Source organism: Oncorhynchus gorbuscha, linkage group LG01, assembly GCF_021184085.1.
Source record: "Oncorhynchus gorbuscha isolate QuinsamMale2020 ecotype Even-year linkage group LG01, OgorEven_v1.0, whole genome shotgun sequence".
NCBI lineage: Eukaryota > Metazoa > Chordata > Actinopteri > Salmoniformes > Salmonidae > Oncorhynchus > Oncorhynchus gorbuscha.
Window position 1 is genome coordinate 93,114,550 of NC_060173.1, and position 14,893 is coordinate 93,129,442.

The 14,893-nt window shown below is 43.8% G+C and overlaps 2 protein-coding genes across 8 annotated transcripts; one reads left to right on the forward strand and one right to left on the reverse strand.

The window, feature by feature from the left end:
- The first annotated feature begins 388 nt into the window (after positions 1-388).
- Positions 389-6,479, forward strand: LOC124046082 (phospholipase A1 member A-like). Of its 6 annotated transcripts, none has more exons than XM_046366089.1 (12): positions 389-507; positions 906-978; positions 1,217-1,433; positions 1,627-1,804; positions 1,927-2,035; positions 2,909-3,010; positions 3,247-3,339; positions 4,060-4,245; positions 4,909-4,998; positions 5,183-5,291; positions 5,439-5,594; positions 5,693-6,479. In XM_046366089.1, exons 2-12 carry the CDS (start codon positions 909-911, stop codon positions 5,781-5,783), a joined length of 1,401 nt encoding a protein of 466 aa, XP_046222045.1. In that variant the 5' UTR covers positions 389-507; positions 906-908; the 3' UTR covers positions 5,784-6,479. The 6 variants fall into 6 exon arrangements, with proteins under 6 accessions (XP_046222045.1, XP_046222063.1, XP_046222032.1 ...); XM_046366107.1 differs by having other exon boundaries at positions 1,220-1,433; XM_046366076.1 differs by having other exon boundaries at positions 417-515.
- LOC124046111 (popeye domain-containing 2-like) lies at positions 6,374-12,394 on the reverse strand. Of its 2 annotated transcripts, none has more exons than XM_046366130.1 (4): positions 11,421-12,394; positions 9,554-9,662; positions 8,833-9,453; positions 6,374-7,301 (listed from the first exon to the last, which is right to left on the reverse strand). In XM_046366130.1, exons 1-3 carry the CDS (start codon positions 11,915-11,917, stop codon positions 8,881-8,883), a joined length of 1,179 nt encoding a protein of 392 aa, XP_046222086.1. In that variant the 5' UTR covers positions 11,918-12,394; the 3' UTR covers positions 6,374-7,301; positions 8,833-8,880. The 2 variants fall into 2 exon arrangements, with proteins under 2 accessions (XP_046222086.1, XP_046222095.1); XM_046366139.1 differs by having other exon boundaries at positions 8,973-9,453; positions 11,421-12,393.
- Positions 12,395-14,893: the final 2,499 nt, after the last annotated feature.

Sequence of the window (14,893 nt, forward strand, 5' to 3'; positions counted from 1 at the left end):
GAATAAAGGCTAAATAACTGCCCAAGGCGCTGCCTGTAAGACTGTTCCTATAGCTGACCATCCCCTGGTCATGCTTATAATCATTATCACAGTGGTCTGTAAATGTGTATATTAAAGTTGCTTCTACACCTGCATTGCTTGCTGTTTGGGGTTTTAGGCTGGGTTTCTGTACAGCACTTTGAGATATCAGCTGATGTACGAAGGGCTATATAAATACATTTGATTTGATTTGATTACAGTTTCAGGTCCATCTCTAGGTTCACATGGACTAGTATAAAGGTAGAATGGGTAATCCAATGCTGAAATGTAGCTTATCACCATGTAACACAGTGAGTGTCACCCCCAGATGGCCAGAGTCCAGCATGAAAACAAACAGGCATTGATCATCGGTGAGGTCATGGATCCACTGCCAGTGCCCTCCAAGCCCCCATACAGACTAAGCACTTGACCAAGTACTGGATCCTAAGCAAAACACCGACCAACGACTGGAGCAGGAGGGGTACATGGGTATGTGGGTATGTTTTCATAAGCCTAGTTTACTGTGCCAGCTGAGCTTTACGAGAAAGCAGGGAAGGAAATTCCTCCAACCCCCCATCTCTGTACTGTAATCAGATGTTGTAACTTAATATTTCAATGCCAGGCATTGTGAAATAACGTATTTTGTTCGACTTAATTCCCTTAAGGAGATTCCTGCCCTGTTTGAGGTTACTGTTGACCAGTAGAGGATTGAATGGCATTTCTAGATCCAAAGTGAACTACAGTACTATTAAATAGTCATTGCATAACTTCAAGCACTGTTGGGAGGGAAAATAGGTTTTCCAAAGCTAAGGATCTGAGGCACTGTTCACCAACCTAAGCGGTAAAGCTACAGAATAAGTTACCAATCGTGACATTCTTCTTTCAAGAGAATGGGCTGGAAACTGAAAACAGCGGTAACTTTTCTCAGTATTTTAGCATTCTACATCACGTCCACAGTAGGTAAGTACCACTCATCTCTATTGCAGAAGCTTCTTCCTAATACATTTTCATGTAATGAATAAACACTATCCTTGCTCTAAGCATATTTATTATAGCATATGCCACTTCACTGTATGTAAATAACTCTGTTGTGAAACATGATTTTTTTGTGCAAATGGTGCATCTGTCATTGTTGTTGTTGGTGATGGTGGTGTTGTTGTCGTCAAGATTCTTTATGGATATTTCTCCTCTGAACCAGCAGGGGAGGATGAGGAGTCCAGATCAGAATGTGCTGACTTCAACAACACGACTTGGCTGGAGTACCGTCAGCAGGGCAGCAAGCTACAGGTGCAATACCTGCTTCTGACACGCAAGAATACAGACTGTGCCAGCCTCTTCAGTCAGGAGTCCTTCAGCAACAACAACTCCTACTTCAACTCCTCCCTACCCACCAAGATCATTGTCCATGGATACAGGTAAGGAGAAGGGGAGGGAGGTCAAAAACATGACAGTCATTTCATACTCTCTTTACAGAGGTGAGAGAGATAGAGAGAGAGAGTTATGCTGATGGGCACATATAAAGTGCAAGGGGGATCTACAAATAAAACGTATAAGCTATCTCCCTCCCTCCCCTTCCTCCCTCCCTCCCCCTTCCTCCCTCCCTCCCAGGGCTCTGGGCAGTAAGCCGTCCTGGGTGAAACAGCTGGCCCAGGCTCTGCTGCGGGCGCAGGATGCCAATGTGGTGGTGGTGGACTGGGTCTATGGGGCCTCCTTCGCCTACAACCTGGTGGTGGAGAACTACAAGGAGGTGGCCGTCCAGATATCTGTCCTCATTAACCAGCTCCAGGTCAGGGCCTAATCATTTGCTTATGTTTACATACTAATAAATGCAATCTCAATGTTCACTGACCAACAGCAAATTCCTTTAAAAGTAATGAAAATAACGCAGAACTGATGTCTGTCTCACAGAACCATGGATGCAAACTGGAGTCATTTCACTTCATTGGGGTTAGCCTCGGGGCACACGTGTCTGGATTCGTGGGGACCCTGTTCAAGGGGGAGATAGGGAGAATCACAGGTGAGCTCCATCTGTGTCTGACCCAGTAACAGTTTCACAGGGCCCCTACTGTTTGCAGAACAAGGCTCTACAGGGCCAGACAACGACTGGTCACCACAAAGCAGGGCAGTCACTCACCCTTTCATCTCTGCCAATTGGACTGAATGAGGCTTTCAAAGAAAGAGAGAGCACTCTCCAGAAAACAACAACAGCAGACATTGAAAAGCGCTGTGTTTGTGAACGATGGAGACGTTACCCTTCTGAGGACACACAACGGCACAACAATGCATACAATTTTTGTCTTCGCATTATCTCTGGTGTTTTTGTCTGAGTAGAGGCATTCAGCCCTGTGATGTGAAGTAGTCTGAATGTTTAGGTGCAGCAAGTCACAGCCGTGTGTGTGTGTGTGTGTGTGTGTGTGTGTGTGTGTGTGTGTGTGTGTGTGTGCGTGCGTGCGTGCGTGCGTGCGTGTGTGTGGATCAGAAGTGTTAAGAGCTAGGGTTAGGGTTAGGTTAATGTTAATGTTAGGGTTAGGGGTTAGAGAAAATATGATTTTGAATGGGATTGAATTATGTCCCAATAAAGTTAGCTGTACAAGACTGTGTGTGTGTGCCATATGCCCTGTCTTTTTGCTGTAAAACTGCCCCATAGCAAAATGAGTATAATTGCAGGAAATTAACTCTAAAACAGCTAGCAAGAGGAGGACCGCTTAAATGTTTTACTCGCAAGGCTCTGTATGGATGTGTGTACGCAGACCTACGAGCCACCGTGGCCCCTCACAAAGAGTTCAAACTTTTTGTGAACCCCAACCCCATCAAAGTTTCCCATCCCTCCTGTAGCCTATCACTCACTCACCACAGTCATTCAATGCTCTGTCTGTATCTCCTCCTGTAGGTCTGGACCCAGCTGGACCCATGTTTAAGGGAGCCGACACGTTTGACCGTCTTGACCCCTCAGATGCACTGTTTGTGGAGGCCATCCACACAGACTCTGACTGTAAGAGAACACACAAACAATGTTATTGCAAAGATATTTCTGCAATTATCTTTCCACCTAGCTTGCTGGTTATTGGGCTAGGTAGCTAGCTTGGATGCTAGTGTGTTCTGTTTTGTTGTAGGTCTTGTTCCTCGGCAATTATGTCATAGTCACTACACAAAGGTTGGCTGCACCCCAACAACACTGCTTACCTGACAATCTCCTGATATCAGCCTTTTGTCTATATTTTCTCTCAGACTTTGGTATCTCCATCCCTGTTGGCCATGCTGACTTCTTCCTGAATGGCGGGATGGACCAGGCAGGTTGCGCTCGCTCAAGGTTTGAGTCAAGTAAGTGTGTGGTTTTGCCAACAAAATGTTTAATTGGTGTAATGTTATTTAAATTGAGAAGCACATCCTACTACAATTGGCATAGAGGTCTGTGCAGAGGCGTCATAGGGGGCACAGGGGCACATGTTCCCTCAGATTTATTTTTTAATTTGTTTGGTTGTTTCTCTGTAATACTACTAGCCCACCTAGCAATTTTATGAAGTTGGATTTAGCTAGCCCAGATAGATTCACAATCTCCCAACCTGATAACTAGCTATCTTAGCTGGCATGCCTGCTAGCAAGGATGGTAGACTTTAGAAAAGCAATAAATAACTAAATGTACTGACTAAGACTCACATTCCTTTCAATCTTTTACCCAGATTTTAGCAGAGATGAAGAGAAGTATATTTAGTTTCTTAAAAAATAAGAACCACCAGTCAGATGGATACAAACACCTCAAGAGGTATGCTTAAATATGCAAAAAAAATAGACATGTTTTTTTTATATAGAATCAATTCTAACAATTATGTCTCTAAATTGCAGGAAAATCTGTTTCAGGTGTTTGAAAAATGCTATATTCTACAGCGTCCATGATGCCCCTGTGCCTGTGTATGATAGTATGATATGCCTACATAAACTTCAGACATGTCATTATCAACTAAGCACTAACATCCACTGCTAGCAAGCAGATATATTTGGTGGAAAACTGATGGCTACCTGAGCGTCTTCGTTTGTTGTCAGTTCTTGTCTACTTTCCAGTGTATGGCTATGTGATCTGTGACCACATGAGGGCGCTCCACGTCTACATAAGCGCACTGAACGGGACCTGCCCATTGACTGGCATCCCTTGTTCCAGCTATGAGGAATTCCTCAAGGGGCGCTGTTTAGGCTGCCAAGGTGTCTTCAATGGCACATGTCCACAAATAGGTAGGGTTATCAACATGACACAATTTCCTGAAAACTAAACCAACCTGTTGTCTGTGAGTACTTTGATGATTGGGGCGGCAGGGTAGCCTCGTGGTTAGAGCGTTGGACTAGTAACCGGAAGGTTGCAAGTTCAAACCCCCGAGCTGACAAGGTACAAATCTGTTGTTCTGCCCCTGAACAGGCAGTTAACCCACTGTTCCTAGGCCGTCAGTGAAAATAAGAATTTGTTCTTAAATGACTTGCCTGGTTAAATAAAGGTAAAATAAAAAAATAAAAATTGGAATGTAAAAAATATAAGCCACTTCATACATGTATAGTAGGCTTTATGTAAATGATTTTCATCAGGATCATATTTTGATATTTTGAATAGGCCTAATCATATTAAAAGTTCCCAGCACACTTTCCATTTTCACCTTAATCAGATTTCACTCAATGAGAGATAGGGCTTCTGTCTGACCTAGCTAGTGTCACGTCTGGTCTGGTGTCCACTTACAGTATCACTGTGGCCAATGGCACTGCAGATACAGTTACAGACGTACAGTATACAAAAAGAGATTAATGTAGTCTGGAGGCCTTTCATCTGTCATAGATGCGATAGGGAGGGCTACTTTACATCTCACTCTCTCTTTCTCTTGTACATCCATGTGTCCTTGTCTGTTTCAGGGTTATTGGAGAACAGCGGTATGACAGCCTCTCCTCTTCCTCAACAAGAGAAGCTTTTCCTCCTGACAACCTCTGCACCTCCTTTCTGTGGTGAGTAGCTGCATCTAGCCTTCCTCTCGTGATCTCGGACTGACTGTCCAGCCGGAGATTGTTGAATTTTCATGACACATCACCACTACTTTCACCCCACATTTGAATGCTTAAATAAAGCAATATTTGAAGTGATGATGATGAACTTATTTTCCGGCACCCTCCGCCACCCTCTCCCCCTCAGCCCATCACATCCTGGTGCAGCTAGAGGTATCCCCCCTGGACAAGACTGCTGAGGTGCAGGTGACCCTAAGAACCAGCGGACTTCCTGAAACAGAGCACAGACTCAGGCTGTAGGTATAACAACCTCTAACCTCACTGTTAGAGACAAAACAAATATTTAGACAGCAGCATGAATCACAGCTGTTCACTTTATGATACGTAAACATGGATTATATTCTCAGTAACAGTCATGCTGTGTGTGTGTGTGTGTATTCTAGAGAGACAGACGGTACAGTTTACAGGAGGGTGATAGCCCACCTGGTGCCACTGTGTGAGATAGACTCCATCCAGCTGAAGAACACTGGAGCACGCTTCTACAGACAGGGAGACATCCACTTTGTGTCTGTCTGTATATCAGAGTTCCCCTCTGTCAGGTATGTGTCCTTTCATCTATTCAAAACACACACACACAGTCTATGTGTGCGTACCTGTGCGTGCATATGACACTGTTTCTCATCATTTTCTCTTTCAGAGAAGAGGAGTCGTTGTGTGTGAAGAAGATTGACATTAGACGAGGATCTCCGTGGAACCATGATTTTGTGCAGCTGTGTGGGAATGACTGAGAACCCTTATGTCCTGAACACACACAACCTATGCACCAACATCTGTTTCTTTCGCTGTGTCAACTTCCCAATAGTTCTGAACTGGCATCCTCTCCTCGTCTCCTTTCCTTTGTCATCAATGATGTGGAATGCTTTGAGCAGTAAGGAGGAAGCCTATCCTGTCCTTATCATTAGGCATGAAGGAAAGGAAATTAGGAGAGTTTTACTGGGACGTAGTCTGTTTCCAGCACACACAGAAACACACACACATGCAGCCAATAGCTCCTGTTGGAAATATACATACAAACACACTCACATGTTACTGATGGACCACCTACAGCCAGACTACGCTACAATTTTCTTCTGGTTACATTTGTTCTGTATTTTCTAATAGCGTCAGTATCGCTGTACATAATCATTCCGATGCAGCTGAATGTTACTTTCTTAATAAGAGCTACTGTTGAAGCAAAACAGCTCTGAGAAGCAGGGGTGAGCAATGTGTTCAAACTGTGATGAGTTTGAATACCTCGTCATGATAAACTTGAAGACTTAATCTTATTCGGACTGAGGATGGAGGAGAGAGGAGACATAGATGAAAAATTGACAGTCAATGTATTTTCACCAAGAACTTTATGGAGAAAGATTGGCCCCATGAAAATACATGTTTATCACATTATGTATATGTAGGCCCACATTTTTTTTGGGGGGGGGGGGGGGGGGTACAACAAAAACAAAATAGTAGAGTCCCTGTTCTATGTTTTCTGACTAAATGTACTAAATGTACTAAATGTGTGTGAGACATCTCACCTGTACAAGCACGTAGACAAAATGCAGAAGTGTGTGTCTGCCTGTTAAATTTGGAATCATGATTTGAAAATATGTATGCAGGAAGAGAAAACCCTTTTAGCATGCTCTCAGTCAAACATTATTCTCTCAGATTATGTCTGCACAAACAAACAAGATTAACGTGCCCCTAGCTAGCCAACCCCACCCCGGCTGTTAAAACATCTAATGCACATGATTAGTTTAATGTGGAATCATAATAGCATAATCCTATCTCCACTTCAAAAGGCTTTCCATCCAGATGAATGGGAGATGTGAGTGAATAATAAAAAGAGTATATGATTATTTTCTGTGACATTAACTAATAAATTCAGTTAATAACATAATTATGTTCAGTGTCCAGAGTCTCACTCTCTCCTTTATTGTCATGCACAGATGACATCACAGGAGTGAGATAATGTTAGGTGAGAGACTGGGATGTGGTGTTGGGTGGGCCTGATTCCACCCAGGACAGTGGTGATAGTTATATCCCAGGTTGTCTTTCCTGCAGTTCCACTGGTCTTCTCAGGAAAATGCTGTAGATAGGCATAAACATTTTGTGATGGTGTTATAAGCTGCACAGCATGACTGTAATAAAGACAACCTGGAACTGTTTGCACTTTTGGTAAAACTATCACAGCTTAGGGGTGTCCGTGGGAGCCAGAGGAGCTCTTCCTCTCTGGTATCGCATTGGTAGAGTCCCAGCGTTTTCCCCTCCTGTGGAATAAACAGAGAACATCTGTCAAAAAACAAGCATAACTGTTACTACGACAACCTTCCTTATGGCAGGCAAGCAGATCATATTCACCTTGTCCAAGTACAGAGAGTATTTCATTTTCACCTAAATGCTATGTATCACGCATTACAGCTGAACATATAGTATGGTGTAAGGTTGCAACATGATCTCACAACGAACGTTCCCATTGGTCGAATTACACCGGCATAATCCTCACATTCCTGACAACAGGTTAACAGTGAGAGATGGAGGAACTACTGATCTGTGATGTCACAATGACATGGAGTGATAGGCTGTTCTCTGAGCCTGGCTGGTCTCTGCTTTCACATGACCCACATCCCTCGCCCTTCTCTCATCCCTTACCCCTGTCAAACCCTCACCCCTCTCATTCCCTTGCTTGCCATAGCCACTGTCTAACTGACCATAGCCTGCATCTGAAGGTCAGCAGCAGCCTTTACAATGACAGCAGAGCCAGAGCCCTCCACCAAGCACCCAGCAGCTGTCCTGGAATCCAACCCCCTTCCTGCCCCCCTCTCCCTCCTCCGCCCGAAGCACGATCTGCCCTCGGTTGGGTCAGGGAGGATTTTGGGATAGGGGGAAAGGGAGGGGGTAGTGGGTAGGCATGTGGATTAATGGCATGGCACTGGATCTCTGTCTGCCAGGATATCCCCAGTTTCCAGCAGGCTCTAATCATTGCCTCTGTCAGAGAAAAACACACAGATGATTGCCAGCCTCCCACCCTGCTGTCTCCCTATCCTGGTCCAAACTACAAACCTCCAACATATATACAGATGGTACCCCCATCTGTTTGAACCAACGTAAGCTATCAGAGTCACCCTCAGGTAAACTGTTGTGTACAACACTGTCTTTCATCTGGCCAAGCTTTGGAATCCAGCCAGAAAGTACAGTCTAACTAACCTAGCTATACAAACACAGTCTCCATACACACTCTACAGTACATCCAGCTACCAAGAGGGCATGCCACATACCGGAAGAGGAGTGGTGGAGAGGCTGTAATATACGGTACATACATATACAGTATAACGTAGAGAATTAGACCAGCAAGAGTCTTGGGGTTAGAGCTCCTGAGGATTCAGATCTCCATTGAGATGGAGTGGAGGTAAACTGTATAACAACAATCCTCAGAGACAGAGTGGGTACCCAAGAGGCGAGGTGTGCCAGTTCTGCCAACTCTTTGGTCAATCTAATGTTCTTCCCTTCAGGCTCGTTCATTTTGAACAAGAAATGTATTAAGATTACTAACTCACTCTCTAAACATTCATATCATTGTTTTAAATGAAGGCGCAAGCAGTGCATAGCCTCTGTATAAGATAGATGGAATATGTGTGAAAACAAACAGAAAATCACTTACATAATTGCAAAGATGTAATGAGGTTCTTTAACACAGGGCATTGCCATTTTAAAACTGGATTAGTGAGAGTGTGGACACAGCAAGCAAAACACGCAAACCCCGCCCCAGCCCACCCTCTCACTGCACACAGGTGTACTTACATGTAGCTTAAGTAGTGGCCCAGTGTGTTAGCTCCAGCAACCTGCCCTCTACCTCAAATAATCCCTCTCACTCCCATAATCCATTAAGGACCCGGTCATATCAGCGAAGTCCTCCAGGACCAGGCTGGTGGAGTCCTCACCAGAGACCATCTCCATGTCTGAAGGCCAGGGCTGGCGCTGGGGGTGTGAGCCTTGGGGTTGGTGGGGGCTTGCAGTTGATGGGTTGGGGGACTTCTCTTGTATCTGCAGCCGTGGGTTCGGGGGTGTTGGAGGCTCTGACTTCTGGTAGGCAGGCACCGGGACCACATCCACCACTGCTGCCTCCTGCTGCTCAACTGGGTCTACCCGGTCCTTTGCACTACCACTGCCGCTACAAACCTCACCCTCGCTGCCCGGGGGTGAGGGGGCCAGGACATGGTAGAGACTGGGCAGGCGGATGTCGAGGCGCACACCGCTCTTGGCAAAGAGCTTATCATTGAGTGAGTAGAGCTTGTTGGCAATGTCGCTGCCCAGCATGACGGAGAAGAGGCGGGTGATGTAGCGATCCTTGGACAGCAGCATGTAAAGGCGGCGCCGGCGCCACGAGATGTAGCGGCAGTCCGTCTCCGCCGTCAGGGTCACCTGGTGGTTAGGAATATCAAAAGTCAGGGGTAAGTGTGAAAGACTTACCCCTGGCTTCAGAAATGAATGAATGAATGAATGACGAGAATCCGTCCGGTACCTGAAAGTTCCCCTCCTCATTGGGTCTGAGAGACTCCCACTCAGGAGAGTCCAGGAACTGGAGTGGGAAGATGTAATGGAGGAACTGTCCTTCTAGAGACACTCGGATCCTACCATGGAGAGCAGGAAAGGGCAAGGTTAGTAAGAGAGGAGTGGGGGAAAGTATGGATAGGTGATAATGAGAGAAGAAAGGGAATACACACATCACTAGGTTTGATCCAAAACCTTGAAACAAGTTAACATGAATATCTATGTCCTTAACCTCAACACTCAGGGAAGTAATCCAAGTTCGACATAGACAGAGGAAAACATCTATTCTTGGTTTATAAATCACAGACATTCCAACAGTGCTCTTTCATGTCTGGTTAATGTTGATGGTATTCATTTGAATCAATTGAAACTAGGAATTGGTTGTCATAAACAGATGTCATCTTATGACACCAAATGTTATTTGCATATGAAAATATGAAGTTATAAACTTGACTTGCACTCACATAGCTGTCAGTACCATTAATGAACCATTCATTTTAGAGGCAGTATATGAGGAGTTAGTTAACTGTGTTGGTACACAACCTAAGGAGAGCAAATCTTTTGGGGAATATCACAACACTTTAGCAGCTGCCAGACCTGGGTCAAATACATCGTATACTTCCAAAATCTTGAACAGCACTTGATTTAATTTGCCCGGTACAATGGAATCAATGTAATAGTCCCACATGATCTAAATCAAGCACACCTCAAGTACTTGAAAATAAAGTGTTTGACATTATGTATTTGACCCAGCTGTCTGCCGCTAAGGGGAGCAAGTACACTACAGTGAGTCAGCAACATGAATACTCTGTGTTTTACAACGTCTGGGGCTGAAATTTTAACCATACCCTCCCAATCCCAACACACTTGATACACACACTAAACCTGATATTAGTCAAAAAGCTAAGAAGTGATGGAGTCACTGCTGAATGATCAGTGTTGGGGAGTAGTGAATTACATTTAGTTCAACTAGTAATTGCATTACATTTTGCAGTAGCATGGTGGTAGTTGAACTAAATTAAAATATTGGTAGTGTTTTCAGTAAGTAATACATTCTTTACCATGTAGTGGTGTAGCTAACTACTGGGAATTACACAGTACTTTATTTTAGCTAAAATAGAATATGGGTGAAATAGTCAAGAATGTCCTTTCTTTTTCAATATCAGACATGCCTAATTCTCACTTGAAACACTTTGTGCCTAATATTAAGTTTTTGTGTTTAATAGGCTAAATTACACATTATGTTAACATCTGACTCCAGAGTGATCTGTTCTTGCAATTTGTAGTCTATGACATTTCAGATTTAGATATGATCATTTTTCAGGAGTAGTTTGGATGTAGTGAACTAGTAACTTCAGTTAAGTAAGATATGTTTTTCTTATGGGTAGCTTATCTTCTTCCAGTGTGAGGTAATTGGTAGCTTGGTAAACTATATTTTCAGAGTAAATTCTCCAACACTGCTGAGGACACATGACCTCTTAAAAGTGTTCTGTATTTAATTATATTGTTGGTAAGTGATATATCTCACTCAGGTTTCCATAAGCCATAGTCTAAGCCATTGTTTTTTTTGGACAGACAGATCAAGAGATAAAATGCTAAAAGAAAAACATTCACTGGGAACACTAACTCTACTACCTGACAATTGCAATCTACCTACAGCAATGTAACTAAACTACAGCTGGCTATGTTCCTCCAGCAACTCACCTAAAACAAGACTCAGGTCTGTTCCAATATCTCCAGTAACATACTACCATGAACAAACAAAGTAATGTACTATTGATCATGAATTCTAAGTGGTATGATACAGACATTAGAACTGACCCCCTCCTCTCACTCACCTCCCTGACAGCAGAAAGGATAGCTGGTTGATGGGCGTCTTGCCCTCCACTGCATACGTCTCCTCTACTCTTAGGGCCAGCACCTTGTTCTCACAGGCCCCCACAATGTCTTTGAACACCTGTACGGGCACGTCCAGGGGCAGGTAGATGGCTGAGTAGAGGGCCAACAGCTCCTCGCTGGCCAAACCATCCTGTTGCAGCCTGTATATGAGGTGGCAGATCTGGAGCACACAGGCCACCAGCAGCAGCAGGTTCCAGGTGAACACATCCACCCCACACATGGTCATCCAGCCCCACAGGGCCAGGCAGGTGAAGGCAGGCGTCAGGAAGCCAAAGATGAACAGGGAGCCGTAGGCACCGCTGCCCCCCATGTACCCCAGGAACAAGACGGTGTTGCCCAGGTGGTAGAAGGCCCCCTCTGTGTTGTTGGTCCAGCCATCACATGGTGGATGGCCGTTGAAAACTGTCTCCAACAGGGTGGAGTTGTCTGCACTCATGGTGGAGGGAAGCTGTTATTCCAAACAAAACTGTCGAGTTGTTCAATAAGTTCCAAAAAAACAGTTACACTCAGAATTTTCCAAAGTTTACTATGCTACCTGAGGTCAAAGCTGGAAGAAAAGGTTTGTCCTCCACTCAAGCCTCAAGTTGTTGTTGTTACTTTACCAGTGATTCTGAAAACTTGTCACTGGAGTTGGTCTATTTCTTAAAAGTTCAATCAAGGTATTGTCAAAACAGAGAATACGTTGCAAAAAAATAGTATGAATTGTCAAAAGTTGCTCTGTTGCTCTCTTACGTACAGCTGGACTACAGATTTTCTTTGTCCTACTTCAGTTATTACACCATAAATATGATTGGAATGGATTTCTCCCTTCTTTTCCTCGTCTATGTTTTGCTGTGTCTGATTTTCTCTCTATTTTACTCAGCCATTTGCTTACTCTGGAGAGCTCACAGTTGGCAGTACAGAGATAGAGAGAGGGAGGGTGAGGGGAGAGAGAGGGAGAGGAGGAGAGAGAGACCCCTAGTAGGATAACCATGTTTGGAATTGAAACCCAAGGAGTAGAAAGCCACAGACAGAAAGCAGACCAACTACTTATCATAACACTGCTGGGGAGAGAGAGGAAAAATGGAGAGGGGGGAGCGAGATGATAACAAGTGACAGAGAAAGAGAGAGAGAGAGACCTTTGAATTGAATTGAGAGAGGCTATAGTCATGCCTCCAGGTAAGTCACACCAATAAAAATTCTCCCTTCTGCCAAAACGGAACCATCTTTTAATTAACAGAATACTTATTTGGCCCCTAAACCTCTGGTTCAATGTTGGGCCAAGAGAGTGGGTCTGCTGGGTGCATATTTAGAAATAGTGAAATAGTAGAATTACAGTGTAGGTCGTGTTTCAAAAATTCACCATGCCCCACCAGTTAAACACTGTTCTAACGGGACTGTGTCACTGGAATAGGGGTCAGGGTGAAGTGAGGGGCTTTGATAACATACCACTTGGGATATATTCAAAGCCACACATGATTCTGGTGTGTGTGTGTGTTGTCTTAGAGATTCACAAACAATTAGAACTGAATGTTACATTTGCTTCAAAAGTACAGGTGCTTTGAATCACATAGACTTGTCTAATGATTCTATACAAGGTGTGTAGGCTATGCCCCCACTCACATCTTTCTCGTACTGTACACATACTATCTCCTTTACTTGTGTGCATCAAAGACATCAGTCAAGCAACGGCTGTTCACATGGCAGTCCTGAGTCGCTCCCGCCCTCTGCAGCAACAGATAAGTTGGAAAGGTCACAGTGTAGGGCTGGTTCCCTGGCATGGCATGACATCCATACAAGGCATTGGGCCAGGGAAAGGGTGCCAATGCAGAGATATCTCACTGTTCTCTCTGCTAGTATATTACAATGACATTCTTCAGCAGGACACAAAAACAAGATGTATCACAGATACTTGTCCTAAACTACCAAGAAACAAATTGTGCTGGGAAGATTTCTGCAGTTGGTACATTCCAGGTTGTTAACTGCCTAAAATACCTACGTCAATCTATTTGCAGAATTTGGGACACTGGCAACGCTCATTACATTTCCATTAAGCACTTGGCTCCTTTGCAGCGCACAGGCCATTGAATGACCTCCATATCACTGCTCATTATGTTCACATATTTAGCAAGCATCAGGTCTTTAAAAATTCAAGTCCGTTGCTGGCAAGCAGGCTTCTAAACTGTGCAAGGTACTCAGCACTTCACAGAACAGTGGCACCTGGGGCTGTGTGTACACAGGGAGCCCAATTAAGATATATATTTTTTTCACTATCTGGTCTTTTGACCAATCAGATCAGCTCTTTTGCTTATAATTGGGCAAAAGACCAGAATTGGGCTTTGTGTAAACGCAGCCCTTGTTGTGAGAAGAATTCAGATATGCCAAGTGTTGACTTGAGCAGAAGTTATTTTAAGCCAAAGTGCATACCAGAGAGAGCAGCTGTCACAAGCCAGCCTCAAACAGGAAGGAGAATATCAAAGGACATTCAAACCAGGAAGTTTTTGCAGGGTGACAGGAAGTAAAGTCTGCCTATGTGTATATAGTTATAGCGTCAGTATGGTTAGGCATGAAATTAGGACAGTTCTGCATCCTTAAACAGCAATCCGCAGTTGAAACAAAGCTTTTATCCCATCCCCATTTCACTAAAATGCTGAGGGATGTGGCTGGAAAAATGTCATCACTCTTAAATGTAGTTAGAACTATGTATGCAAGGACTGACCATCCATGATATAAAAATGTGTTTTAACCATGTTGAGGCTATATAAGATTTACATTTACTTTGTTTTTATTCCAATGTTTGTAAACAATTTATACTTTTGTTTCTGGTTCAGTAGATTTCAACTAAGCTCAGGGGGCATTTATAAAGTTACAGTTGAAGTTTACATACACTTAGGTTGGAGTCAATAAAACTCGTTTTTTAACCACTCCACAAATTTCTTGTTAACAAACTATAGTTTTGGCAAGTCAGTTAGGACATTTACTTTGTGCATGACAAAAGGTTTTCCAACAATTGTTTACAGATTATTTCACTGTATCCCAATTCCAGTGGGTCAGAAATGTACATACACTAAGTTGACTGTGCCTATAAACAGCTTGGAAAATTCCAGAAAATGATGTCATGGCTTTAGAAGCTTGATAGGCTAATTGACATCATTTGAGTCAATTGGAGGTGTACCTGTGGATGTATTTCAAGGCCTACCTTCAAACTCTGCGTCTTTGCTTGACGTCAAGGGAAAATCCAATGAAATCTGCCAAGAAAAAGACCTCAGGAAAAAACTGTAGACCTCCACAAGTCTGGTTCATCCTTGGGAGCAATTTCCAAACACCTGAAGGTACCACGTTCATCTGTACAAACAATAGTACGCAAATATAAACACCATGGGACCACGCAGCCATCATACCGCTCAGGAAGAAGACGTATTCTGTCTCCTAG

Bases quoted from the DNA above. Each gene is read 5' to 3' on its own strand.
- LOC124046082 (XM_046366076.1), top strand. The intron at 3,011-3,246 runs GTAAGAGAACAC...ATTTTCTCTCAG, and splicing joins CATCCACACAGACTCTGACT to ACTTTGGTATCTCCATCCCT. The intron at 4,999-5,182 runs GTGAGTAGCTGC...TCTCCCCCTCAG, and splicing joins CTCTGCACCTCCTTTCTGTG to CCCATCACATCCTGGTGCAG.
- LOC124046111 (XM_046366130.1), bottom strand. From the start codon at position 11,917: ATGAGTGCAGACAACTCCACCCTGTTGGAGACAGTTTTCAACGGCCAT. The intron at 9,663-11,420 runs GTGAGTGAGAGG...TCTCCATGGTAG, and splicing joins TCCTTTCTGCTGTCAGGGAG to GATCCGAGTGTCTCTAGAAG. The intron at 9,454-9,553 runs GTACCGGACGGA...CCTAACCACCAG, and splicing joins ATGAGGAGGGGAACTTTCAG to GTGACCCTGACGGCGGAGAC.